At 43.7% G+C, this 26,637-nt stretch overlaps 1 protein-coding gene across 10 annotated transcripts in view; it reads left to right on the top strand.

The window, feature by feature from the left end:
• Positions 1-26,637, top strand: part of MICAL3 (microtubule associated monooxygenase, calponin and LIM domain containing 3) — a 2,050,293-nt gene that overhangs the window by 365,620 nt on the left and 1,658,036 nt on the right. For all 10 annotated transcript variants that reach the window (XM_086952901.1, XM_086952911.1, XM_086952910.1 and 7 more), the window contains one exon: positions 20,532-20,648. In XM_086952901.1, coding sequence (XP_086809027.1) covers positions 20,532-20,648 — 117 coding nt within the window. The remainder of the gene's footprint in view (positions 1-20,531; positions 20,649-26,637) is intronic.

The raw sequence follows: 26,637 nt of genomic DNA, 5'->3' as shown, positions 1-26,637 counted from the left end.
ATAGTAAGTCGAAGTATAGCCATGGCCACGAATATTAAGCCCTGAGTGTTTGTCTGCAATTCACAATTTGCTACCCCCAGCATTATTTCCTCCGTTGAGATTTCAATTCTTGTTTGACACACCTCGGATAGAAATTCAGAGATGTCATTAATCAGCTTAGTCAGCGTATTACATGTGGCAAATATATGTATAATATCGGCCCCGTATAGTGCACAACGAGGACGTGTTGTTCCCTTCCCTGTTCCCCATTTAGCAATTTTCTTAGGGCTGTAATATAGGAAGAAGAAAGTTTTATAAAATTGCGTCTGTAGCTTTATCGACATTAGTGAATGTAGTGCAAACTCATATGCTATGCGAGGGATATTGGAATGTACTCCTAGTTGTTCCTGCCACATTACGCAATGTTTGTCCATATCATCTGGGGCCATTAAATTCAATGTTTCATAGATTTCCCCAATCCAGGGAGGAGTTTTTTTACATAAATTATCAATCAATTGATTGTTCCGGAAGTTCTCCCGCCCACCAGTTTTCTTCGTTAGGAAATCTCTAACCTGCAAGAACTTAAAAAAATCCCTATGGCTAATATTATATTCCTCATGCAGATCCTCAAATATCTTAAGACATCCTTGTTTATAAAAGCAACCCAATTGCACCATCCCTGCCGATATCCATCTATTTATGCAATTGTCATGAAATATTAGAGGCAGATCATTATTACTATTCGTTGGTGTGTAAAATGAGAATCGCCCAAGCCCCAACATTTTGCGAACACTGCTCCATGCTTTATAAGTCCCTAAGATAGTCTTAAACTTGATTTGCGCACCACCACAGCATCACTCAGCGCACCACCACAGCATCACTCAGCGCACCACCACAGCATCACTCAGCGCAACCACCACAGCATCACTCAGCGCAACCACCACAGCATCACTCAGCGCAACCACCACAGCATCACTCAGCGCAACCACCACAGCATCACTCAGCGCAACCACCACAGCATCACTCAGCGCAACCACCACAGCATCACTCAGCGCAACTACAGCATCACTCAGCGCAACCACAGCATCACTCAGCGCAACAACAGCATCACTCAGCACCACCACAGCATCACTGGTTCAAATATGTTCTTTCAATGTTTCAAGCTGTTTTCAAGCTTTCATGCTTTATTACAAATCACAAAAAGATGTTAATGTTTCACTTCTGTTCTTGGATTTTCGTCACAATAAAAAACACTGAACATAATCTTCACAAAAGTTATTTACAAAAATTTAAGCTATTGCCATTACAAATTAAATAAATTATTTAAGAATTAATTATTTAAAAAAATTAAAAGCATTGTTATTTGTAATATAAATAAATCTAAGTCACGTTAATACAAAACATGTTGCATTACAAATGCTATAGGTGTCACATTTGCGAAAGTTATAACTATTGGCATTGTAAATGAAAAAGCTATTAATTTAACGATTTCAAAAAATAACACAAATAAAAAAAAAACATTTATAAGACCAATAGCTCAAACTTTCCTAATGCGAGCCCTATTGCATTTCCAATGCTTGTTACATTTGTTTCCAGTAGAAATAGATTTGAGTTTTGTCGCCACGCATTTGCAATTTTACTGAAAGTCCACTTGGCATTGGGGCTCACTTAAATGCTGAAGAGGTGGTAGGATAATGGTGAAACCTGTGATACTCTTTAGATTATGAAGTGAGGAAATAATTGCCCTGACCTCGTTTGAATGGACTAGGAGTAGTTGCAAAGGAGAAATCAATCCAGTATAGAGCATGCCTGGAAATTGTAGGCCATTCTTTTAGTCTTTCTAGCATGATGTTCTGGTCCACAGTATTGTAGACTGCAGTGAGGGTAAGAAGTGAGGTATTAGGCTTGTTGTTTTCACTAATAGACATCAAGAGTCCCTTCTCGGTGTGAACCACAGAAAGTTTGGTGCCTGTAACTAGGTTGGCCATCATGCAATATGTGTTTTTATTCTGAGTTCCTCAGAGCTCATCTCTTAGACATTGTGATTTGATCAGTTCTGGGTAGATATTATACATAGGCCTTGTTTGATTTAAAGCTGTGAAGTAAATTGTCTTTCTGTTCGTGAAAACCCTGTGGTAACATCTCCAGTGTTTTTCATGGTCTTTGTTAATATCCAGAATTGTTTTTATTAGAATCCCCTCACAGCATTTATTTATGTGGTGCAAATGTATTATTCTGTATTTACTTATTGATATTTAAAGTACATTTTGCAGTAGCAAGAGTACTGGTGCTTGAGAAACAGCACCATGCATCTACTTAGAACAGTATTTTGGAAGATCACTCATATATTGGATATGTTTACACCATAGTATCCCACTACATGATTATTTGTCATATTTTTTCACTTCTCAATATCCACTTTCTACTAACTTTCCATCTCTAGGTATGCCTTGAAATCATTTATTCCACTTTTACTTGATTTTTGAGCTACAACTTCTTATTCTCTGTTCATCTTGTTGTTTCATGACTATTCTGCTTTTCCTAACCCTGCCAATCCAGTTTTCAGAGGAGGGTTTGAAGGCAATTCAGAAAATATTAATCTTCTATTGAATAGGAAAAAAGTAGTGCTTCACCCTTAGATTTTCTTTGTTGTTTTAAAAGCTACTGAATAAGGAGTAACAAGCATTTGATGATCCCATAGCTTGTCACAGAATGTCACTTTTACATGCTTTGTGAGTGGTATCTCAACGACCATATGGACCAAGCTCCGGCGGATAGTGAGCTGTAAAATATCCCCTGCTCAATACTGAAGATTAGTTACCCTTAAAGCATATATTGGTCAAATTACCAAGATGCTCCTAGATAATTGGGCTCCATATCTGACTTCAGAGAGCTGACATAATTTCCCTTGCCAGTTATAACTCTAAATATTTCAATGGAAAGGAAAGGTCAAAGAGAGTGATGTTTTGAATAGTTAGATTATAACCTTTGAGAGAATCAAACAATAATTTAGACTAATGGGGAATAAAAAATTAGATTTCAAGCAAACCTTTGGGCATCATTTGGCCTTAAGCAGGAAGCGACAACCAAGCATTCACTTACTTGAGTGATTCCTATCTCGTATAGAAATATGGGAGTTGACCACTACCTTGTATAAACATTAAAATGTGCCATCAAAAGTTCTTTAAGGCCTACATGCAAAGATAGAAGAATGATCTGGAAACAAATGCATAGGAAGACCAATAAGTGAATCTTTGGTTAGTCTTCGTCTGCAGAACAGAAGAACCTATAAAACAATAGTGGTTTGTAACTCTGGTTAGTGAATCAAAATCCTTCAAACAAATGTTGACCGGCAATTGAATTATTTACAGTGCTGCACCTATCTAGTAGCCGTAACCTTAACTATGAGGCTTCTGGAAAGAGGTCAATGTAGCGATTAAATGATAATGGATTCCTCAGTCCTTTGGGGACCAGGGGTATTACCTGAGAAGGCAAGTGGTAGAGTAGGAGGTGAGCGTGAGTAATGCACATTGTTTTGCACATACTGATTGAGATAGAGTTTGTCATAACTAGGAATCTGAAAAAATGGTCAACCAACAATATATGACTAGTATAAAAATGTGATGTAATCACTGAGGGAAATAATTGCTGCCTGAATATGTATATTGACTATAGATTTTCATCAAAATGGGATCCAAGGATTTGGTGACGGAACTGAAACCCCAGTGCCGCTTAAGGCTGTGAGCCTTGCATGTTTTAGTGAATAACACAGGTTTAAAATAAGATACACTAAGCAGCATTTGCTTATGATGAGGAAGAGTGTAGTAAAGACGCTGTATAGATGAGTTCATTTATTCTGTGGCTACATGGTTGTAGAGCCAGCAACAGCAGTGGCTCCAGCATGCTCAGCTCAGCTCAACTCCAACTGTAACTTTTCCTTAATACATTCTAAAGTCCCTTGGCAACAATTAACATTCCAACTAGACGTGTGGTGCTGGCGATGCAGATTTTTATCATGTTGCATGGGTGTGTGAGAGAGTTTGCATTCTGAACTGAAGTGACTCGTATATTGTCAGAAGTGATGCTGGAGCCTTTGGCCTGCATGATTGAGTTATGTCTTCTGGGGTATGTGAAACAACTGAAGTAGGCTAATAGACGCCGTGTGGCGGTTTCCACCTTGTTTGCAAAACGGGCGATGGCCCAGAGATGGGGGATCGAGGTCTGCACCTACTATAAAATTGTGGCTCAACGAGCTGGTCTTACGTAGTGACCAGCTACAAGTGTATGAAGAAGAGTTGCCAGAATCCTCCCGCCCTAAAGGTTTTTGGAACCCCTTAACAGCGTATCTGATGGCTCATCCTGATCTATTCTGAGGTGTTATGTTCCATGAGTTGTACTACTGTGTAAATTTCTACTACACTTTAAACGGTCTGGGACTACACTACTCTTGGACTTAGTGCTGAGATGCCCTATTTGTTTGTACTGATGCTTTCTGACTGTGACGGACCACTAAGCAGTGCATGTTCCTATTGAGTCACCTCGATGAGGTGTTAAGCAGGACACCTGTCGCCTGGTTGAGGGTTGGGGTGAGGTGGGGAGTGTTGGGGGTAGTTTTTGGGAGATCTCTAGTTTTTCTTTTGTTTCGGTATGCACAGAGATACTTTTCAACTGTAATGAACTTGCTGGCTTCAACTTATGTACACTGTGATTTTTGCATATGGTAGCAATGGAAGTAAGATGTCTTTTGGTACTATGGAAAATTTAATAAAAAGTAAAAAAAACAAAAAACATTCCAACTAGACATGCAGTTCCATGATAAAATATTCATACTGACAAAGAAAACTAGGTCTCACATTAAAGTATACAAAAGACATACTACACAGCTTCCCTTCTTCCTAAAAAACCCACAGAAAAACCACAAACGAAAGAAACAAAAAGATTAAAGTAACAAACATATTATGACTTGAACCTAGCAGGTTTAACCCGTGCTCTAGCACTCCTCCTAATATTCACCTACTGAGGCGACCTGTCAAAGTGGGTAGACGCTACCATAACATCCAGCAAGCACATGTTTTCCAGAACCTTAACCACTTTAGATAAATTCCACCCACCCCTGCCCCTTCAAATTTTACATCATTTCCCACCAATTTCACGAATCTTAACAAGTTCCCCTTATTTACTTTCACCATTTTTTATGTGCACAGAATATTTTATCTTGATCATGTCTCCAACCTCACAAAGAGCCATCTTGAACCCTTTCTTGCCATCAAACCACTCCTTTTGGTTTGAATCACACACATGTTCTCTTTAATGGACATGAACTTTAACACATCTGAGTCAGATTTAAGCCAGTTAGATATCAATCCAGGCCTGAAGCTAGTGTTCGCTTTTCTATCTCTAATAAGCTCAAAATGTGAAACTTTAGTGGAAGTATGAGGCGTGGTCCTGTAGAACCAAATTATCCTGTTCAATGCCAGGTTCACATCATGTTTTCCAGCCTTGGCCCATTTGAAACATTCTCCTACCACCTGGTTCATCCTCTCAACAAGACATTTGGTTTGAGGGTGATATAAGGGACTCCTCAAATGTTAAGTGCCAGAAACCTCAAGAAAGGACTAAAACTCACTACTCGCAAATTGCGTCCCATTGTCTGAGACCACAAACTCAGGAAACCCATCTCTTATGCAGACATCTTTTAGAAAATGTATTATGTTTTTGGCAGTGGCATCTCACTAGCCAGGTCACTTGAAAGCATAATCCATGAGAACTAAAATGTACATAGAGCACCCGGACAAAGCATCATATGGCGCCACAACATCAATTACCACCTTCATCCAAGGACCATCCGGACATTTTATAGGTAGGTGGGGAGGGGTGATCACCTTAAGACTTGTCCGAAGCACCACACACACACTACACCCTTAAACCATCTCATCAATTTGCGTGTCCATTCCTGGCTGCTAAAAGGTATCACAAATGTGTTGTTTGGTAAGAGTGGTCCCCAGGTTTCCTTTGTGGGCCCTTTTAATTATATCATTTCTGAAAACACAGTGGAGTGAGCTTGTCCATTCATAAAAGTAATCCATTTTCTAATGAAATCTCACTTTCAAGTTTGAATGTTTGATGTCAAACTGATATTGTAAAAGTCTGGTTACCATCCTTAATATCCTGGGTGTATAGCACTTGCTCATGTTACCACTCAGAAGGTCTACCAGGGGTTTATGATCAGTTTGCAAAAGAAAACGCTTTCCCCAAACCTATGGATGGAATTTTTCGATTACCCAACAAGCCACAAGCTCCTTTTCAGTGATAGTATTGAAGCTCAGCTGCTCTCAACATTCTCGAGGCAAAATCAATAGTGTTCTCAACACTGTCCACTGTTTGTGTCAAAGTAGCTCACAGCCCTTCTTAACGGGTATCCACTGTGATACTACATGAATGGGTGGGAACAAACGACTTGAGGGCTTTACATTGCTCCAACAGAGTTTTCATTTTTATCAATTGCAGATACACAATCACTGCACCACTGACATCACTCCCTTCTTGAGAAGATTTCTAATAGGACGAATTATGGTAGCAAAGTCGGGAATTATACTAAATTAGTATTCACATAGGCCCACCAGAGAGTGGCATTGATTCAGTTGATTTTGGAATCTCACAAATTGGACATATTATTCATGACGTAAACTTACACATCTTGATTGTAACTTAGAACCAGGATTGGCCTGCCCCCCTGGCAATAAAGTTTGTCATAAACCTAGAATAAGAGGAGGAGGGAGGAGTAGGTGTGATCTTTAAAGAGACAGGGAATTTGGCCACAATGGACATTGACGTGACTGAGGAATTTGAGATAATGGAATTTCTGGATAAAATATTCCAATGGTCACGTATTGACTGGGATTGTTTGCTATTAGTGTTCAACAACAGCAGTCACTGATTGAGACTCTTCGTAATATGGCGGCCACACATGTCAGAGTAGTGGTTCTAGGTGATTTCAATCTTTGGTTAAATGGAACACTAGATTCCGGCTTTAGTAATCTCCTCCAATCTTGTGAAGATTTTCACCTACATCAGCGGGTTGATGAACCAACACATAAGGGAGGACATACCCTTGATCTGATTTTCACGGATGAAAAGGTATTGGGAGTTTTGAACATTTTGCCAGTGGAATGGTCTGATCATTATTTGATTACATTTCAGGTATATAACCTAAAAAATGAAAGTTTGGCTGCCAGAGAATCTAGAAACTATGATAGCAGAGACTGGAAGTCCCTTTTAAAAAAGGGAAGCACCTCTCCGGTGTTTGCGCTCGATGATTGTTCTCAGGCAGATAGACGTGGAGGAGAATTATGTGACCAATTGTACACAGATCACTTCTACATTGGACCAGCTTGCTTCGCTAAATAATCATAAGAGAGTGGGCAGACCTTTGGCCCCCTGGTTTAATGACGAATCAAAAAATCTGAAACTGGATTGCAAGCAGGAAATGGAGAAGGGCGTATGAAAAAAGATACATCTGCCTGGAAAACGGCAATTACCAGCTATAAAATAGAAATAACTATTGCAAAATCTGAGTACTTTTCCAATACTATTCTGAATGCTCCTAATGGCACCAGAAGCATTTTTAAAATCATGAATAATCTGATTAGCCATGATTGTGCTAAGAAACAGACTCCCCTCAACCCAGGGTCTTTGTGATAGTTTGGCGAGTTTTTTCAATGATAAAATTAAAACCATCATTGAGGGCCTCGGAGGGGATACAATACAGGAGGAGGATGAGGGCAAAGAGGTTAAGGGTCATAGTGGCGGAAATTCAAATGATGTAAAAAAAAAGCAGGCGATGAAGAGAAAGAGACTCTGCGCACCTTAACTGATTTTGAGATACCATAAGTGGAGGAATTTGGCAAAGTGGCCTTTGGTATCTCTTCGGGATCACCTTTGGACCCTTTGTCACATAAAGTTTGGAAGGAGTTGGGAGCAGAATTGCTCCCTACTCTCCGCCTTATCTGTAACCAATCCCTTCTTAGTGGAGTAGTACGGACTGGCTGGAAACAGGCTTTGGTGACTTCCCTTTTAAAAAAGGCAACTTTGGAACCAGTTTGCCTTAAAAACTATAGGCCGATCTCCTTGCTACCTTACCCAGCAAGAATTGTAGAACGCCTGGTCAGTAGAGCTCTCTAAATATTTGGAAACCAGTGGAAGCCTAGAGGATGTGCAATTTGGGTTCCGGCCAGCTCATAGTAAGGAGACTGCTCTAGTGACTGTGATGGACGAGCTTCGTATGCAGAGAGAGGTCAAGCAGTGGTACTTGACCTGTCTTCCACATTCGATACGGTCAACTACGCCACTCTACTGTAGAGACTTAAGAGGTGGGAATAGCAGGCACGGCGCCGAGTTGGTTTCATTCCTTTCTTTCGAATAGGAGGCAGGTAGTGGCTTCCCCCTCGCCCCCCCCTATCAGTCTGATTTTATTAATATCTCGTACAGCGTCTCTCAGTGCTCTGCGCTTAGTCCAATTTTATTTAGTATCTACATGAAACCACTAATTGCGTTCATAAAGGCGCATAATATCAATATCGTAAATTATGCGGATGGCACGCAACGTATTCTCTCCTTAGGGAGAGCAGTCTGAACCCTTGGACGTGTTCCATGACTACCTTCAAGATACAACTCCATGGCTGAGGGAGAACTCGCTACAATTTATTTCGGACAAAACCGAGATTATCTACTGTCAGTGGGGAAAGCCCCTACTGTGCTCCCGTCGAATTTCTGGCCATCAGCGACAGCAAGCCCTCTGATGCCTGTGGAGAAGGTCCAAAATCTGGGTGTCATGTTTAATAATAAGCTGACGCTTGAATCACAGGTTAATTAAACCGTGGGGAGCTGTTTTGCTATTATTAGTGTCCTTCGTAAAATCCTTCCGCTTCTGCCAGTACATGCTTAAGCATTGATAGTACAATGTACCATCTTAAGTAGATTGGACTATTGTAATGCCTTAATGCTGGAATCCCCGAGATATCTAATGGAGAGGCTCCAGAGGATCCAAGCAATAGCAGCTAAACTAGCCTTGGGGAAATCAAGACTCTCCTCTACTTCTATGGCTCTGTTGGAGCTGCACTGGCTCCCGATACTTCAGAGAGTCCAGTTTAAATCACTTGGCATAGTGTTTAAGGCCCTGCACGGGCTTGGGCCGAAACTTATAAGGAGGAAATTTGCTTGGTATGTCCTGGAGAGAAGCCTCCGCTCCTCTTCTGCGAGACTGGTGAAGGTGCCAAGATTTAAAAAAATAAATTAGGAGGTAGGGCCTTCAGCACCTCGGCTGCGCGATTATGGAGCAAGCTTCCATTGCAGCTTAGAGAAATGGAGGACCTCATCCAATTTAGGAAGAAACTAAAATCTTGGCTCTTCCCTAGTGCTTAACATGATTATTCATACATTTCCTGGGCTACTAGTTTGATTGTACACCGATATGTCAGCGCCAGAATGCCGGTTGGGTGTAGAGCGCTTTATAAATGCTATAAATAATTAAATACAATTGACAATGGCCTCCAGCAAACCAGGCTTAGGACCGACCCCTTCTTGAGAAATCGTGTGCCCCAAATATTCCACCTTTTTGCAAAAGAATTGCACTTCTTTGCTTTTAAAACAACCCCATGTTCCTTGAACAGCGTCAATACCTTGTGAAGAATACAACAGTGATAAACAGCGTCTTCAGGGAAAATTAGGACATCATCCTGAACACTAGAACACCTCTAACTCCTTGAGAATGTTGTTCATGACCCTCTTAAACACAGAGGCCACTGACGCTAAACCAAATGGCATTTGGATATATTGGAAAGTGCCCAGAGGGGATATGAAACCTGTAAGATTGCGCGAATCAGGATAGAGTTCGCCCTGATGATAGGCACTGGCTAAGGTGAGTTTAGAAAAACATTTTGTTTCTCTGGTAGAGGCAAACAAATCACTTATTTTGGATAGGGGATGTGAGTTCACCCCAATCTCTGTTAAAGGACCTCAAATCGACACAAATCCTAAGTTGTCCACCCCTTTTCGGGGCTACTACCAGCTGAGAAAGCCACAACGAGAACTCTGTAGGTTCAATAATCCCCTTCGCACATAGATCCCAGTTTAACTCCTTTTCCAGATCTAACCTTACACCATGAGGCACTCCCCTGAGTTTGTTTGATAGGTGTGGCACCTTCTTTGACAGAGATTTTATGTTTGAAACCTCTAATCCTTCCCAGAGTGTCACCAATCACAGATGGCATGGTCTTTTCACTCTTGTCCAACATCATTGTTGCTCCCCACATCTAATACCTATTCAAGGTTTCCCGGCCTCAAAATCATGCCGCACAGTCCCTGATGAATTCAACCAAGAACGTTTCGAAAAACCCAAATAGATCTGTCTTGTGCCCTTCGTAGGAAACAGGGGAGTGATCTGGATGGTATAACTGCAGAGAACCCTTCCAGGTTTCGTCAAACAATGTGTGATCATAGTTTTATGGGCACCAGAGTCAGCTAGCAATTTAAGTACTTTGCCTCCCACTTCAATATCTACAAGATGAGTTGTCACCTTCAATCAGCTTTTGGATAAGAACACACTTGTCAATTCCCTCACGCACAGCACACTCACGCTCCTCTCAAACAGAGATAACCTCGGCCTCAGACTCATCGTCCGATTCTATGGGACATACCACAGATTTTTTGTAACCTTTCCTTTTCAGACATACTTTGGCAAAATGACCAGTCCTTTTGCAATAATTGCAAGTTACATTCATAGCTGGGCACTTAGCACTTTTCTCTGCACCTAAAGCCCATGTTCACACCATTCATGTTTTGACGTTCAGATTTCACAGATTTGGGAGCAATATTAGTGCTGTTGTGCCCTACCTTACACATGATTTTGCTGTACTAACAGCAGTTACACACTCCGTACCCTTATCAAACCGCTTCAAGGAGAACATTAAAATATCTATACTCTTAGCCACCTTAATGGTTTCAACTAATGATGAATCACCCATTCTCAGCAGTTTTTGCCTTGTGTTTTTCTTGCAATGGCATACAAACTGAACTCTTATCAGTTGATCCGTGAAATTTTCAAATTTGCAGTCTGCTGCTAGCCTTTGCAAAACTGATATGAGTATGTCCTCTCTTTCTCTTTGTTTCTTCTTAAATGTGTACCTCGGTACCATAAGACTGGGTTGTTTATCAAATTTATTTTTGAGTTTTGAGAACAGTCTCACGATATTTATCAACTCCATCAGTATCTTCTGGAGATTAATTTGGTAAATGTTTAAACAAGACCTTCCCTCAATGTTGCAGCAGTAATTCTTTCCTGTCTGCACTAAACTTGAAGCTCTTATTGCCCTTAAGTACGTTTGGAAAGAATCATGCTGTATTTCCCATCTAACTGGTGGTTCACGTGGGGTATGCAAAAATGCAGGTGGAGGATTTTCTGCTTGCATAGTGCACATGTTAGATTGTTTAAAAAAAATTACAAACAAAAATGAGGGCCGGTAGAGTACAATTGCTACAGAATATTGATTAGTACTATAAGTTGAGTAGCACAATTTTACACAACTATTTAAGTAAATACCCAATGAGGTGTATGTAACCCAGAGGCACACTGCTGACCTAAGAAAAATGTTGCACCTAGCAATTGATTAATGAAAGCACAAAAACTAAAAATTAAAAAATCAGATCTGTACCTCACGGAGTAACACACAGCTGAGAAATGAGTACCTTGAATGAATATCTTGAGTGTGCGCATCACCAAGTGACACTCAGCAAGAGGATGAACACGCAAAGAGTGTGCTCGAATTTCATTTGGTGTGAAGACGTTGCAGGCAGAATTTTTATCAATATGCAGAGATGTGTTTATCATCGTAAGAATGCCGCCTGCATAATGGAAATAGATGGCTGCTGACCCAACGTGTCAAAATGGCCTCTGTAACGTAGCAGCGTTACGTGAGGATGTCTGACAAAAGCTGTACTTGGCGAGAATAAAATATGACACGCACCAGCTTCTGGTCCAAAACAGCTTGGTGACGTCACAGAAAAACCGGGCACGTGGAAAATTTTGCGTTGGGGGGACAGCCTTCACTCACGCACAGCTTTTAGTCCAAGACAGCTTGGAGAAGTCACAAAAGAACCGGGCACAACGTCGAATATGGTGTGTGCTGCTAGAGCAGCCTTCGCCTACGCAAGAAGAAATGCTGCTGCATGTGGCAGGGATTCCAGGCCTAGGTAGGTGTGGAGCACTACAGGTAAGCGTGAGGAGAACTGCCACATTGATGAGATAAAGAATGCCAAATACAGACGTAAACGTCTTATAAAGTAATGCTCACCATACATTAGTAGAATGGTAGTCAAAGCCAGTCGGGACATATTGAGCTGAAGTTTTCTCTCGTTACAGATGAGGTTGCTCGTAGAGGGTTCCACCATGTAGCCAGTATCGTTGCTAAAATTTTGTAGTAAAGACGCTATAGGCTGGGTATAGTTGAGTCAATTTAATCTGTGGCTACATGGTTGTGGAGTCAGACACAACTCAACTCCAACTGTAACTTTCCCTTAATACATTCTGAAGTCACTTGGCGAGAAGTAGCATCCAAATAGACATGCAGTTCTATGATAGAATATTCATACTGTCAGAGAGAACAAGATCTCACATTAAAGTTTATGAGAGACCATACTACAAAGAGGAAACAAAAGTCTCTCCAGATTGGGAAGGCTAAGGGTCTTGGGCCATGGTCAGCGGACTCGATAATTCTCGCCTCGGTGCCTACTCCAACCATGGGTCCCACTCAGCAACTCTGGGCAATAGCTTGCTTAATCTCTACTAACGGCCCCATCAGCGCTGGGGATGCTTGTCTTCACCTTGGAGATGCCCAGGAGGGGCCATCTCACAGGGAAATCCAGGATGGGTTCCCCAGCGGTATACAGCTCCGAGACGCCCCTTTGCTGGGGCAGCTGTGCGCTTTACAAGTATACAACATTTATGGATTGGTGAAGAGAGAGTATAATGACTATGGCAGGTAAGGGTGAAAGAATGAGTAGTGGAAAAAATAAAGCTGAATTCAGAAGTTCAGTGATTACCAGCCAGGGTAATATTCAACAAAATGTTTATAAAATTGCAATAACCCAGTGATTTAATATATTCTTTTTAAGTAATGACATTATCTCAGTATTGATGAGAAGTGGATGCATACATAACTATGGGAAAGTTGATTACATGTAGGTAGGATTCTCCAGTATTAGGGGTGTCTTTCATAGATTCACATGCTTGAATATTCCCCGTTGTCGAAGTGGGAGTCCCACGGTACATAAAATAGCAATAATATATGCATATATAGATGAAACAATTACATAATCATACATATATACATATAGAGCAAGTAGATACAAAGATATCATAAAGTTAAGAAAGTACCATAGAACAGAATAGGCCCATAGCAGCCTAAGGAAGAATTAACTTTAGTAACATATTAGAGTCATTTTAATGGTCCATATTCCAGCCAATCAGGCTACAGCACCCTCTAGAACCTTATCCTCAGAAGCCTAAGTCCTCAGATTTTCTACCGCACGTCGTGTGAAGGGAGTCTCCCTGAGCTCTGCTCAGTTTTCAACTTCATAGCTCATTTCTACTTGACAAATGTCTTCCTCAAAGAAATCTTTATTTAGACAATGTTCATCCTGTGGCAAACAGACTGTTTCATGAAGATCCACACAGTAAATGCATTTACTGTCTCTATCCGGACCATGAAGTCAAGAACTGTAAGTACTGCCGTACTTTTCCTAATAAAACTTTGAGACAGAGAGGCCCGTCTCCTTCTGTGGCTAGAGAGGTTGAAGACATCTGACTCAGTGGTCTCACAGGTTAAGAGTGTCTCTTCATTTCATTCCAAGGCCTCTCAGAAGCGTGGGTCTGAGACGGAGATGCCCTCTCCATTCCTCAAGAAAAGAAGACTTGCTGAAGTCTCTAAAAATGTCTCCCCACAGGACTTGCCTCCAACGCCTACGGGACCTGGTTCTCTGGCGTCACAGTCCAAAGCCGTGCCATCATCTTCAAAAACGGGCACGGGCTCGTCGACGCGTCCATCGACGACCACCAAATCAGCTGATGCAGTCTCTACGTCGACGACGACATGTTCAATGTCTTCAGGAACTATGTCGACGACGTCCACCTCGTCGAAGACGACCCATGAGGCGAGACCCATTGCTTCCATCATTAAGAACTCGTACATCTTCGTCAAATAAAGCTACACCATCGTCGATGGGACCCAACCCGTCGACGGGAACCTCTTCGTCGATGGTGACAACTCCGTCGACGGCTGCATCCTCGTCGATGGTCCCACCTTCGTCGACGAGTAAAATTCAGACGGCAGCATCCTCGTCGTCAGTGACCTCTGCGTCGACGCTACCCTCTTCGTCGACTGCGTCGTCCACGATGAAAAAGCCTTCGTCAACGAAGAACTAAGGGAAGTCACATTCATCAATGGTTACGGATTCATCAGCAGACCCAGCGCTGACAATTCAGCCTCCTTCAGAATCTTCTGCCGCTTCGTTGACTAGCTCGTCAACTTCACACCATCCACTGGCAACAGCCACTTCTTTCACAGTGGTCACCTCTTCAATGGTTAAAAGACGGGTACCTCTTCTGCATTTAAGTCCTGTAAAGAGTGGCTCTGATCTTCCTGAACAATTGTTTTAGTCCGCGGAGGAGGAATCTAATGACGGCTCATATGTCGATGATGAGTTTCGACCTGCGTCTAGCCCCTCTGAACTTAACATTAAGTGCCAGGACTATGACGAGGAGGAGGAAGAGGAAACCGAAGGTGGGGCACATCTTTTCCGCATAGAGCACTCTGAAACACCCATAACGGAACAGATGACACAAATACCACTGTCTTTAGTGTCTAATTTGCAGCACATGCGGGATGATTATAATCGCAGGTTTCCGCCAGCTAGACCTGCTTTTCCAGCTCCGCATCCTCCTCCACAACCACAAGTTTCTGTACCTACAGTAACACCCAGATCACCAGTACGCCTTCAGCAGGATACTGATGAGGAACAGGACCCTCAAAACACGGATCAAGATGACGACAACGTCCTCGCTGGTTGGGATGACTACAGGGCTCAAACACCTTCTACTCCGCCAACATCGCCAAGAGCTTCGCCTCCAGTGGACATTGGCAGCTTTCACAACTTAATGATCCGTGCTGCCAAGAGGTTTCACCCCACTTTAGAAGTCCAACAGACAGACTGTTTTTTTATATGATTTCAAGGACCTTCCTCAGAGGCAAGCACACACCATCCCGATCATCGATCACATTTGAAAGGAAGGTCTCAAACTAATGGAGCGGCCGAATTCGATCCCGGCCGTTTTACCTAGACTTGATTAAACAAATATAAAGCGCCTGCGAACTCTCCAGCATGCCTCGTTTCTCAGCCGAAGGCGGATTCCGTCGTAACACAGGCGGCTCAGAAAAGGTCTCGTAATCCTGCAACACCACTCACATGTCCCCCTGATCAAGAAAGGCGCAAATTGGATTCCATCGGGAAAAAGTTTACTACTATGGCGGCCCCAACTGTTAGGGAGGCTAATTCCCTAGCAATTCTTGGACAGTATGACCGCCAGATGTGGTCCGAAATTGCAGCGTTAATTCCACAATTTCCGGAGGCCATCCGCGCGGAAGCGCAAGCCATTGTACAGGAGGGGTAGAAGATCTCTTCAGAGATCATAGACTGTGCTGTCGACTTCTCATCTATGGGATTCAGGCAAATGGGGTGGGGGCCGCTGTGTTGCGACGCCAAGGATGGCTAAAGTCAATTGCTTTTCGTCCAGAGGTTCAAGCACGAGTGCTCGATCTACCTAACGATGGCGATTCGCTCTTCGGCAAACATGTCGATGACGCTCTCTAATCCATTAAAAAGGATACGGCCAAGGCTTTAGCAACCCTATAATATAAGAAACAGCCGTTTCGAGGAGCACGTGGTAGGGGCGGCAGCTCTTCGACTTTTCGTGGCTCCAGCCAATATCGTTCATATAACGACAATAGACAACTAAATAACTACCAGTCTTAAAGTCGCCAGAACAATTCAAAACCATACCAGAGAAAACCACGTACAGAGGTGGTTCCAACGCTAAGAAACAGTGACAACCCCAGCATAAAGTACACACTGTCTGTGAAAATTGGGTGTCGGATCTCCAAGTCCATCTTAAATTGGTCCAACATCACCTCCGATCATTGGGTCCTGGATGGGATCTCAAAGGGTCATACTCTAGAATTTATAAAATTTCCTCCCAACCGCCCTCCTACTGGTGCGCCCCCACCTCATTACAAAGAACTATTGGCTCAAGTCACATTGATAATCAAAAAAGGGGCTGTCGAAGTGGTACTGCAGGGGCAGCAGGGCAAGGGCTTTTACTCCCGCTTCTTTTTAATCAAGAAAAAGTCGGGAGAGTGGAGCCGTATTTTGGACTTGCGGGCCCTGAACAAATTCATCACAGCAAAAACATTTCAAATGTTAACACTACTCCAAATTTTAAATTTCCTCAATCCCGGAGAATTCTTCTCCACTATCGACCTCCAGAACGCATATTTTCATGTGCCGATTCACCACAAACACAGAAAATATCTTCGTTTCACAGTCGGACAGCTGTACTTCCAGTTCAAAGTCCTGCCGTTCGGCCTTCGCTCAGCACCGAGGGTCTTTACAAAGATCATGGCTCCGGTAGCTGCTTTTCTGCGCCTACAGGGCATTCAATTTTACCCTGACCTAGACGACTGTCTTATAAAGGCTCCGCCATACCCGGTGGCGAATCGGCACACTCAGGTCTGCATCTCGCTTTTTCGCACCTTGGGCCTTTTCTGTCAATCGCCAAAAGTCACACTTTCGCCCATCACAGCAGCGAGATTTTCTAGGAGCCTTGCTAGATTCTCAGCTGGCAAAGTTGTTTGTCTCCCAGGAACGACAGGACTGCATTCTCAAGATGGTACTTTCCCTGCAGTCAAAACAGTACGTTTCTGTCCGGACGTTAAAATTATTCCTGGGCATGGCCTCCTCTTGCATACATCTTATTCCACATTGCAAACTACATATGAGAGTCGTGCAAGAGGAACTAGACAAGCAGTGGAAACAGATCTCGGGGTCGTTCAACGACAAGATTCACCTCACGCCCCACATTCAATCTGCACTGGAGTGGTGGGCTCACCCTCCAAACATCTCCCTGGGACGACCTTTTCAAGAGACGACTCCGACACTGACGCTCACGACAGACGCGTCATTGGAGGGTTGGGGAGCACACCTTAAAGGTTTGTCCGTCAAAGCAAAGTGGACTGCGCTCCAACGCACGTGGCACATAAATCGCTTATAACTTCTGGCAATTTTCCTTGCCCTAAAATCTTTCCAGAGGGTAGTGCAGGGCCAATCGCTTGTGGTGCGGACAGACAACACCACCAGCATGCACTACCTCAACAAACAGGGCGGCACGGGTCTCTTCTGCTCTCCAGGCAAGCACATGAATTATGGGACTGGGCGATTCACCATCAAGTTCATCTCTCAGCGATCCATGTGCCGGGTGTAGTCAATGTCCTAGCGGACTCACTCAGCAGGTCTCTCACAGACAATCACAAGTGGGAACTCAATCAACCAGTTCATCTTCCATCAGTGGGGCCAGCCAGAGATGGATCTTTTTGCGACTGCCTTCAACAGGAAAAGCCAACGCTTTGCAAGTCGTCATCCCCACAGAGTCGCGCGGGACTGCATTTTCGATCAATTGGTCGAACAAATTCATCTACGCTTTCCCTCCGCTCCCTCTAGTTCCGCACCTGTTACACAGGATGAGGCTTCAACCCTGTCATGTCATCCAAATATCACCCAGGTGGCCACGGCGCCCATGGTTCACGGATCTCCTCCTGTTTTCTCAGGGCGATCCAATTCCGCTTCATCCTCTGCCTCACCTCCTGACAATGAAGCAAGGGCAAATCTGCCATCCAGATCCGACGTATCTCTAGCTACATGTCTGGAACCTGAATACAATGAGTTTGCACGTCTAAACATCGACACAGATTGCAGAGAAGTGCTGGCTCACGCTCGTGCTCCATCCACCATTAAAACCTATCCACTAAAGTGGAAGCGTTTCTGTGTCTGGTGTCACACTAAAGGCTTGGATCCAATGACCGCCAAGCCTGAACAAATTCTGCCCTTTTTCCTGTCCCTTGCACAATCAGGACTTTCTCATTCCACCCTTAAAGTCTTCTTGGCAGCACTCTCCCGCTTCCGTCATGATGGTTCCACGCCATTATATTCCTCTCAAATTATCCAACAGTTTTTCAAGGGCCTTTTACGGATGTTTCCGCCCATTCGTCGCCCTCCGCCTGCTTGGCGCTTAAATTTGGTCCTATCTCAGCTCCTCCTACCTCCTTTCAAGCCCATCCATTCAGCGGGCTTAAAATTCCTCTCGTGGAAGGTTGCTCTTCTACTCACACTAACATTCACCAGGCGAGTAAGTGACATTCAAGCATTTACGATCCAACCGCCTTTTCTTCAGTTTTCTAAAGAAGCGGTTACACTACGCACCAACCCAAAATTTATTCCTAAGGTTCCAAGCGATTTCCACCTTAATGAACCTGTCATCCTTAAGAAATGTTTCCCTAATCCTCAGTCTCCTGCAGAACGTTCCCTGCATTTATTGGACTTAAACCGTTGTTTGAAATTCTACATTCAGCACACTGCGCCTTTTTGAAAATCAGATCAGCTCTTCGTGGCCTATGGCCCAATCTGCAAAGGACAGCCAGTTACCTAACAATCCATCACTAGGTGGATTTCCTCTGCCATTGCTTTTTGCCACCAACGGGCTGGAAAGCCCCTCTCTACTCCTGTACGAGCTCACTCCGCAAGGGCGGTGTCAACTTCCACAGCCCTCTTTGCGGAAGTTCCTCTACGCCACATCTGCAGAGCTGCAACGTGGTCGAGCAGACACACGTTTACGAAGCACTACTGTCTTGAATCAGCAGACGCCGCAGACGCGGCTGTGGGACAAGCGGTGCTACGGAATCTTTTCCAATAAGGTGAGCCTCTGTTGCTTCCCGCCTCCAGTCATAAAGGTTTTTCTCTTGAATCTTAGTATGCACAGTTGTGTTATGTACTTTGTGTTATGCTACCTTTATGACTCATGTTGTGCTTTACTGCTTTCTATTCTTATTCAAACATGTGAATCTATGAAAGACACCCCTAATACTGGAGAAGAACATAATTTACTTACCTGTAAACTGTGGTTCTCCAGTATTGGTGTCTTTCATAGATTAACATGCGACCCACCCTTCCTCCCCTCCGAGGCTCTCTTCTCCTCATGCACTCTTGATCACTTTGTGCTACGAAAGTCTGAGGACTTGGGCTTCTGAGGAGAAGGTTTTAGAGGGTGCTGTAGCCTGATTGGCTGGAATATGGACCATTAAAATGACTCTAATATGTTACTAAAGTTAATTATCCCTTAGGCTGCTATGGGCCTATTCTGTTCTATGATACTTTCTTAACTTTATTATATCTTTATATCTAATTGCTCTATATGTATATACGTATGATTATGTAATTTTTTCATCTATATATGCATATATTAATGCTATTTTATGTACCCTGGGACTCCCACTTCGACGACGGGGAATATTCAAACATGTGAATCTTTGAAAGACACCCAATACTGGAGAACCACAGTTTACAGGTAAGTAACTTATGTTCTTCTGGGTTTACGGCAACAAGGACCTATGTCTGGGAAATATTTAGACATAGCCACCTCCTTCTTCCAACAATACATTTTCCACGTTGAACATGAAGATGATGTTGGAACAAATCCCTAATGCTATTCTTTGCTGTATATGTAGCAGAGTTGTCTGTACATTCTTTTGCAATTGGATTGTACTGGTGGTTTATTTGTGTATACCTTTAATGGGGTTGGAAGAAATGTAAAGAATGTGATCTAGAAGATCTGTTTTGGTTGTTGGGCGCATTAGGGCATAGTCATTTCTAGTGTGTAGACACATACAGCAATGAGTAGTGATGATGTTGCCAGTTTGGGGTCAAGACAGAAGTCTGTATCTAAGCTAATTAGCATGCTTAGATTGTTGAGCAGCAATTCCTGATATAGGTTATGTGGGAAGATTCATATGCTCTTTGACCTGCATCACACAGCATGGCAAATATTTACAAATGCTTCTCCTTGCTAATTTGACAATCGCAAGGATCTAATATTTCGTTTAAGGTGTCAATTTTTTTCAAAGCGTGTTGTCCCTGTCCGGTCTGCTCCATCTGAATAGGATTTCTGACCATTGTCGGTTGGTACACTTAGGAGTAGTAGTACTCTATGCCCTCCTATAATGTTCATCCGCTTCTATAGCTGCAATATCTTCTAATGTTGAGATTACCTATTAATTGCATGCAGGGATAGCTTTGAGTGTTTAATAAAGGTGCTTTTAAATTTTTCTTTACCTTTGTGCCTTTTGTTTTGGCCATCTGATGAGATCTGCCTCTCTTGTTTCCCTTCTTGCCTGCAGGTATCCGTCAACTGCAGTTGATACTTCTGAAAGTTGCATTAATATTGGGTATTGAGATCCATGTTGGTGTGGAGTTTCAGGGGCTGATTGAGCCCCCTGAGGACCAGGAAACCCGAAGTAAGTGTTTGTGTTGCTTCCATATGTGGTGTTAACCTATTCTCTTAAGTAACACTCTAAATTCTGTTGTAGCTGTTGACTAAGGATTGGTCAGTATAACAAATGTATTCAACCTAAGCCTCTTTCTGTGAACCCAGAGCTATTGAGAATGGTATGTTCTTTAAAGAAGATAAGCTACTGCTCGGATGACTATGCTTTTTTGATGCCTGTGGCTGAAGCTGGCAAAGGTTGCAGTGTATTATGAACGAGGCTCAAAAGCATGACTTGAATTGAAATTCTGAATTTTAATAAAGATAGACTTTGTTCATAAGGCAGTGTTGACACCTACAAAGAACCACTACTAAATAGTCTATCTATGTACTGTGCCCACTTTCTTTTAGCAATAGCAGCAATTATGCGTGCTACTCTAGTGGTGACCAAAACCTTGAACCCTCAAACACCTTTACTCTGTACCATTCTTCTCAGCTCTACATGTTATTCACATATTTCCTTTTGCTATAAGCGCACATACCTTTGATTTTCTAGCCTATTTTTCCTCCTTTTTAGGTCTCGCGCCTGCGATGCATATGGCGAAGCCATATGCCATCGCGCAGGCGCGATACTAATGCTGTCGGGTCTGCTTCCCAGGAGACAGGAGATGTCACGCGCACGCTCTGGAAAGCGATCGGCGCCGGCCGCGCGCGCGCGTTTCCCAATCTCCTGTCTCTCTGGGAAGCACCTGCCTACGCCCTTGAACCATTGATGTACTCTAGAAACATCAATCAAATCCTCATGTCCTGTTCTAACTCTGCTGAAACCCGACGTCTGATGTTTCTCTCCAAGTCCTGCCTGCTCTGAAACCCAGGCTAATGCACAGGCGGTCTCTTGCGTGATTACAGTCTAAAACTGTACGAAAGAACTGAGTTTAAAACCGCCCAGGGCGCCCCCGCCCCCAGTGAGCGCCCTGCGCAGATGCAGCCAGAGTGTGTGTTTGGATGAAGACCCCGGTCACGTGGATGCGCCCCGTTCGCTCTTTTCTGTTCAACGGTGCCTCCTGCAACGGCCGAGACAGTCCAAAGACTGGAGATATGACGAGCTTCATCCCCGTAGCCCGACCAACCCCCTGCCGCCCAAAGCAGAAGTCGGCAGGAAACAACTGCTGAGATATTGACTAAAAAACATCCCAAGATAACCTAACGGTCTCCATCGTCGACTCGAAGTCCTAGCATAAGGTTTATTATCCACCTGCGGTCGTAGGACGCACGTCAGAGCAGTGAAACAACTACGAAGGTGCACTCTCTAAAACGGGCTGAATAACCCCTCCACAGAGGGGATTTACATCTCAAGGGGTAACCTAGCGAAGGACTCATTCCAATGCTAAATACAATTATCACTGCAAACAGAGCGATAACATCTTGTCCCTGTGGAAAGAGGGGAGGCTGTTTTTCTGAAATTGCCGCGTCTTTTAAAATGTTAAACTCATCAAAAGGAGCTAAGTGGGCACCCCCGGGTGCCGGGCGCGCTCCTCTGCCCACAGGGGCTGCTAATGGCTGGGCGTTTCTGGGTGGATGGCTTTCAATCAGACGGATGGCACCCGCATCGAGATGCCATTGTTCGCCCACCCCAAGGTAACGGCCCCACCCAGGGACGCCCATTGTCGCCTCGTTCTTCCCACGGAGCCCTCCCCGCCCCGAACCAGCCTGCAGGCCTGTGTGACTGGAGGAACCGGAATGAGCCGACCCTTGCCCCGGACACTGAATGCACACCTCCGGGCCTGCGGTCCGTCATTCCTGAACTCTGGGAACGGCCCCGCTGACCAGAGGGTCGCCAAGTGCACTTTACACACACAGACAGAAAGGCGATATATGGTGTTGTCTTAATAAGGGATGGTAGAAGCGGTCATCATAACGTCAAAACAAATACAGTAGTGACAATTTGCACAATCTCAAGTGCGCACCTGGACCACTTAGGCTCTGGAGAAAACTCCTAAATTAAGAATCGCAGATCTTTTTCACATACCTGTTGATTACTCTCTGGAAACACTCAGGCGCAAGCATTATATCATTGGAAATAACACTGAACGCACAGAGCTCTCAAGGGGAGATGCCAGATAGCCCTTTCTGGAGTATACGCGAGGCTGACGCTGACCTTGTGTCCTGTATGTCATGCATGTGGATGTGGCCAAGTAGCGCACACGCTCGAAGGCCTCTTGGCGCTTTAATGACAGATTCCGTTACTAATTTGTGGCAATATTTTGCCTGCGTCGAAAAGATGAGTCCGCCGAGCTTTCATTTGAATTTGTAAACCTGTAGAGTAGACGCAAATCTCTGCCTGACAGCCTTAAACCCACCGAGCACCCCTACAAACGATTGGGTTTTATGTTTTGGGTGTCGATAATTTAAAAACCTCTAGAAGCAGATATACTACATGATCATGCAACCCGGTGCGCTGCATAGAAGGGAGAAAACAGAACAGGGCCATAAGTATAAAGATATGGCTCTGTGATCCTCTCTCCCTGCATGCGCCAAAACACGGGGGGGACCCTTGCGGGGCAAAAACTATGCTTCAATACTTTGCCCACTTTGCATGTGTGCTGTACACGGCAGCACACATGCAAAGTTGGAGAAATGTAGAGAATTGAAAAAGTTTCTCCAAAGTTACGTCAGCCTCAAGGATGCGTCAGCTTTTGGCACATATGCATGTCTACCAATGTTAGTAGATAGGAATTTGCGCCAAAGTCCATAGGTGGATGCCTGGGAACTCCCATGTACCACCCATGGTACGCCCCCTTGCGGGGAAGTAGTGCATATCGCTACTTTGTGTTGCTTTGGCTCATTTTCCAAGGCACATATTGATTTGCATTAGAAAATCAATAACACCACAACACGTTGTGCCAGGTTTGCGTATAAAAGTAATGTAAACCTGGCGCAAAAGGTGAGTAATTCTGGGCCCTAGTGCTGACATGGTGGGTGGAGGAGGGGACAGGGGCTGAAACTCTGATCCAGTGAGACTGGTAAGGCGTCTTCATGTCTTCCTTTATGGCATTCATGAAGGAAGACATGAACATGCACCTTCGTTTGGAAGGTGCGAGCACACCAACCGCCTGCAGAGAGTTCAAATGTCACACCCCAACAGCACAACTGAACCGCAGCCCAAAGTAGTTAGTCCCCGTTGCAGTCAAATCGCTCACAGGGCGCACCCTTCCAGAGGTAGTTTGCCTCCATTTGCTTCAACAGGAAGATCTCACTTAGCTCTTCGCAGAGAGTCAACAATGAGATTTATGCTGACGAGCATGCCGTTATATTCAGTGGTTTCACTATTTCACAACCCACATGAATAGCCCAGTAAACAAGAGAATTCGTTACACTTTTTACAGATTCCGTGCTCTAGTGTGCGCACTAATCGATGCAGGCATGTGTGGTCACGTGAAAGTAGCCACCATGGCTCAAGTGAGTCGGGTACACCTGGTTACCACCATGTTCACTGACATAGGTGAAGTCCATTACATTTTACTAGTTTCTATTCAGTTCCTATCCCATGGGGGTCACCTCTACCAGCCCAGGCTTATATTAGCCAACAGCATACAGGTTTCTGGCACTTGACCTACAAGCCGCAGAATGCATTATGCAGGTGGGTAAAAAAAAAATAATACATTTAGCTCTCCTGAGTCAACTGGCTGAACTCTTTAACTTTGAGTCTGCGTGAGTCATTTGGTAGGGCATAGGCTCTCACTTGCGCATACACTCTCACTTACTAGACACTATTTTTTTTTTTAAAAAAGACTTGGGGCCTATCCATTGCTTACCATTCCTTCGCTTCAATGTCACTTCTTCCATGTTCATCCTTATTGCAGCAATTCTGTTCTGGTGCATGGGCCAAGCACATGTTTATTCTTATTAATTAGAAAGATACCTTTTCCTACTCCACTGAACGTAGTTTCCCCCTAACAGACTGAGAACTTGTAGCTCTCCAGCTGTTTTGTAAAATACAAAAGCCTCTTGGAGACGCAGTCCTTCATAGGCCACCAAGATATCAACCCCAAATACCCGCAAACCTCCTGGCACTGCTAACCTCACTAAGAATTAAGCGCAAGCAATACATAGTTATTGGTGATTTTAATTTACACTTTGAGAACACTGGAGACACCCTTTGTAGACGATTGGGCAATGATATGAAAAAGCTCCAACTCAAACAACGGATCACTGGCCCACCCATAGAGCTGGCCATACTCTAGATCTCCTTACTTAAAACATTAAAGCCACACAAATGTTGGACTTTGTATCTCTAACTTGGACAGACCATTCAGGGACTACTTTCTCCCTTATTCTGTTAGCAGATAAAATAAAATACTTATACTTCCAGACTTGTCAGTAGCACTCTAAAGACCGTAGATTTGTATGATGCAGAAAATGATTGGGCTACAAATAAAGTTGAATACATTTAACGAATACTGTATGCTTAAAAAAATATTAGTTAACATGGATAAAACTAAGATACTAAATATGGGAAAAATGAAATAAGGGTTTAACTGGTTTCAGGGGTCCACAAAATTAGAAATAGTGGATGAATATAGGTATCTGGGCATGTGGTTTCAGAAAAATCTGAACTGGGCCACCCACATTGAAGCCTTAAAAGTACGGAAATCTGCTTCAGTTAGAGGCCTAAAGAAATTCAACAGAGTTTATGGGGAAAAATCGGATAGGCCAGTTTTAAAGGCTTATGTAGCCATGGTCCCACCACAATTCCTATATGGGGCAGAATTATTATATCTGAGTGGTAGACGTTGCTGGGATGTTGAGGAAGGAAAAGCTCTGAAAAACGTACTTTCGCTGCTGAAGTCTTCAATGGTGCAGGCAGTGAGGCTCGAAACAGATATTACTTCATGGAGCATAACAGCTTGTATGGCCCTAGTAAGATTTTAAACAGTGAAAGTTGGTGAAAAGCGCACTCCAATATTATGGTAATTCAATGTTTGACTGGTATGTGTGCAGTGTTAGAATTATGTCTGCTAAACATATATACGTGAACTAAAAAGTGACATAGCTTTTAACTGACACTATATCAGTTTAGGGAGTCTCACATGATCCTGATTTTAGCAAACCATTAAGCATGCTGAAAATTTGGGTTTTATTTACCCAAGTACAGAGTAGAGGCTTACAATCCCGACATGCAATGCACTAGTTGTTGTAAAGTCAGGATTTTTCAAGAAGACAACCTCCATATATTGGGGTATGTTGGTAGCAGGGCTGGCCTTTAGCATGTGCAAGCTAGGCCCACATCCAGAGACCAATCTCTAGTGGGTCGCTGGAGCTCCCTGCAGTGGTCTTCCTATGACCCAGGTCCAAAGAAAGCTTTTTAAACTCCTTTTCTGAAAATTGCTGTCATCATTGCCTTTTTAGGTCTCGCGCCTGCGATGCATATGGCGAAGCCATATGCCATCGCGCAGGCGCGATACTATTGTTGCCGGGTCTGCTTCCCAGGAGACAGGAGATGTCACGCGCACGCGCTGGAAAGCAATCGGCGCCGGCCGCGCGCACGCGTTTCCCAATCTCCTGTCTCTCTGGGAAGCACACAAGCAAGCCCAGCAAGCCCCGCCAAGGCACCACGAGTGAACGCAGTAAGAGTTGTGCAGCCCGCATTACTATGCGCCCCCTCTTCAGCGCCACTCTAAGGTAATTAAAGCGCACTGTTGCCAGCCCGAAGCACCGCAGGCTTAGATAGCGTTACTGCAATCAATCTGCATGTGGCGTAAAGAAATCCCAGCCGCCGCCAGACACTGTGCTGCCGAAGCATAACTAACTTGAATGTACATATTTAAAGGGGTAAAAAAAACAAGACTTTTAAATGCGGGCTTCATGTCATGGGACTTTCTTTGATTGAAAGATAAACATTAGCTGATGGATTATATCGGAAGGTCAGCCCTTGCACTCGGCCCAGAGAAGGTTCATATGATGCTGGAGAAGGATGTGGTGCATTTTCAATTGTCATGTTGTAGAGAGAGACAGCCCTG

This window comes from Lissotriton vulgaris, chromosome 1_2 (assembly GCF_964263255.1).
Source record: "Lissotriton vulgaris chromosome 1_2, aLisVul1.2, whole genome shotgun sequence".
NCBI lineage: Eukaryota > Metazoa > Chordata > Amphibia > Caudata > Salamandridae > Lissotriton > Lissotriton vulgaris.
Note: the sequence above shows the minus strand (reverse complement) of the source record. Positions and strands in the feature narration are given on the sequence as shown.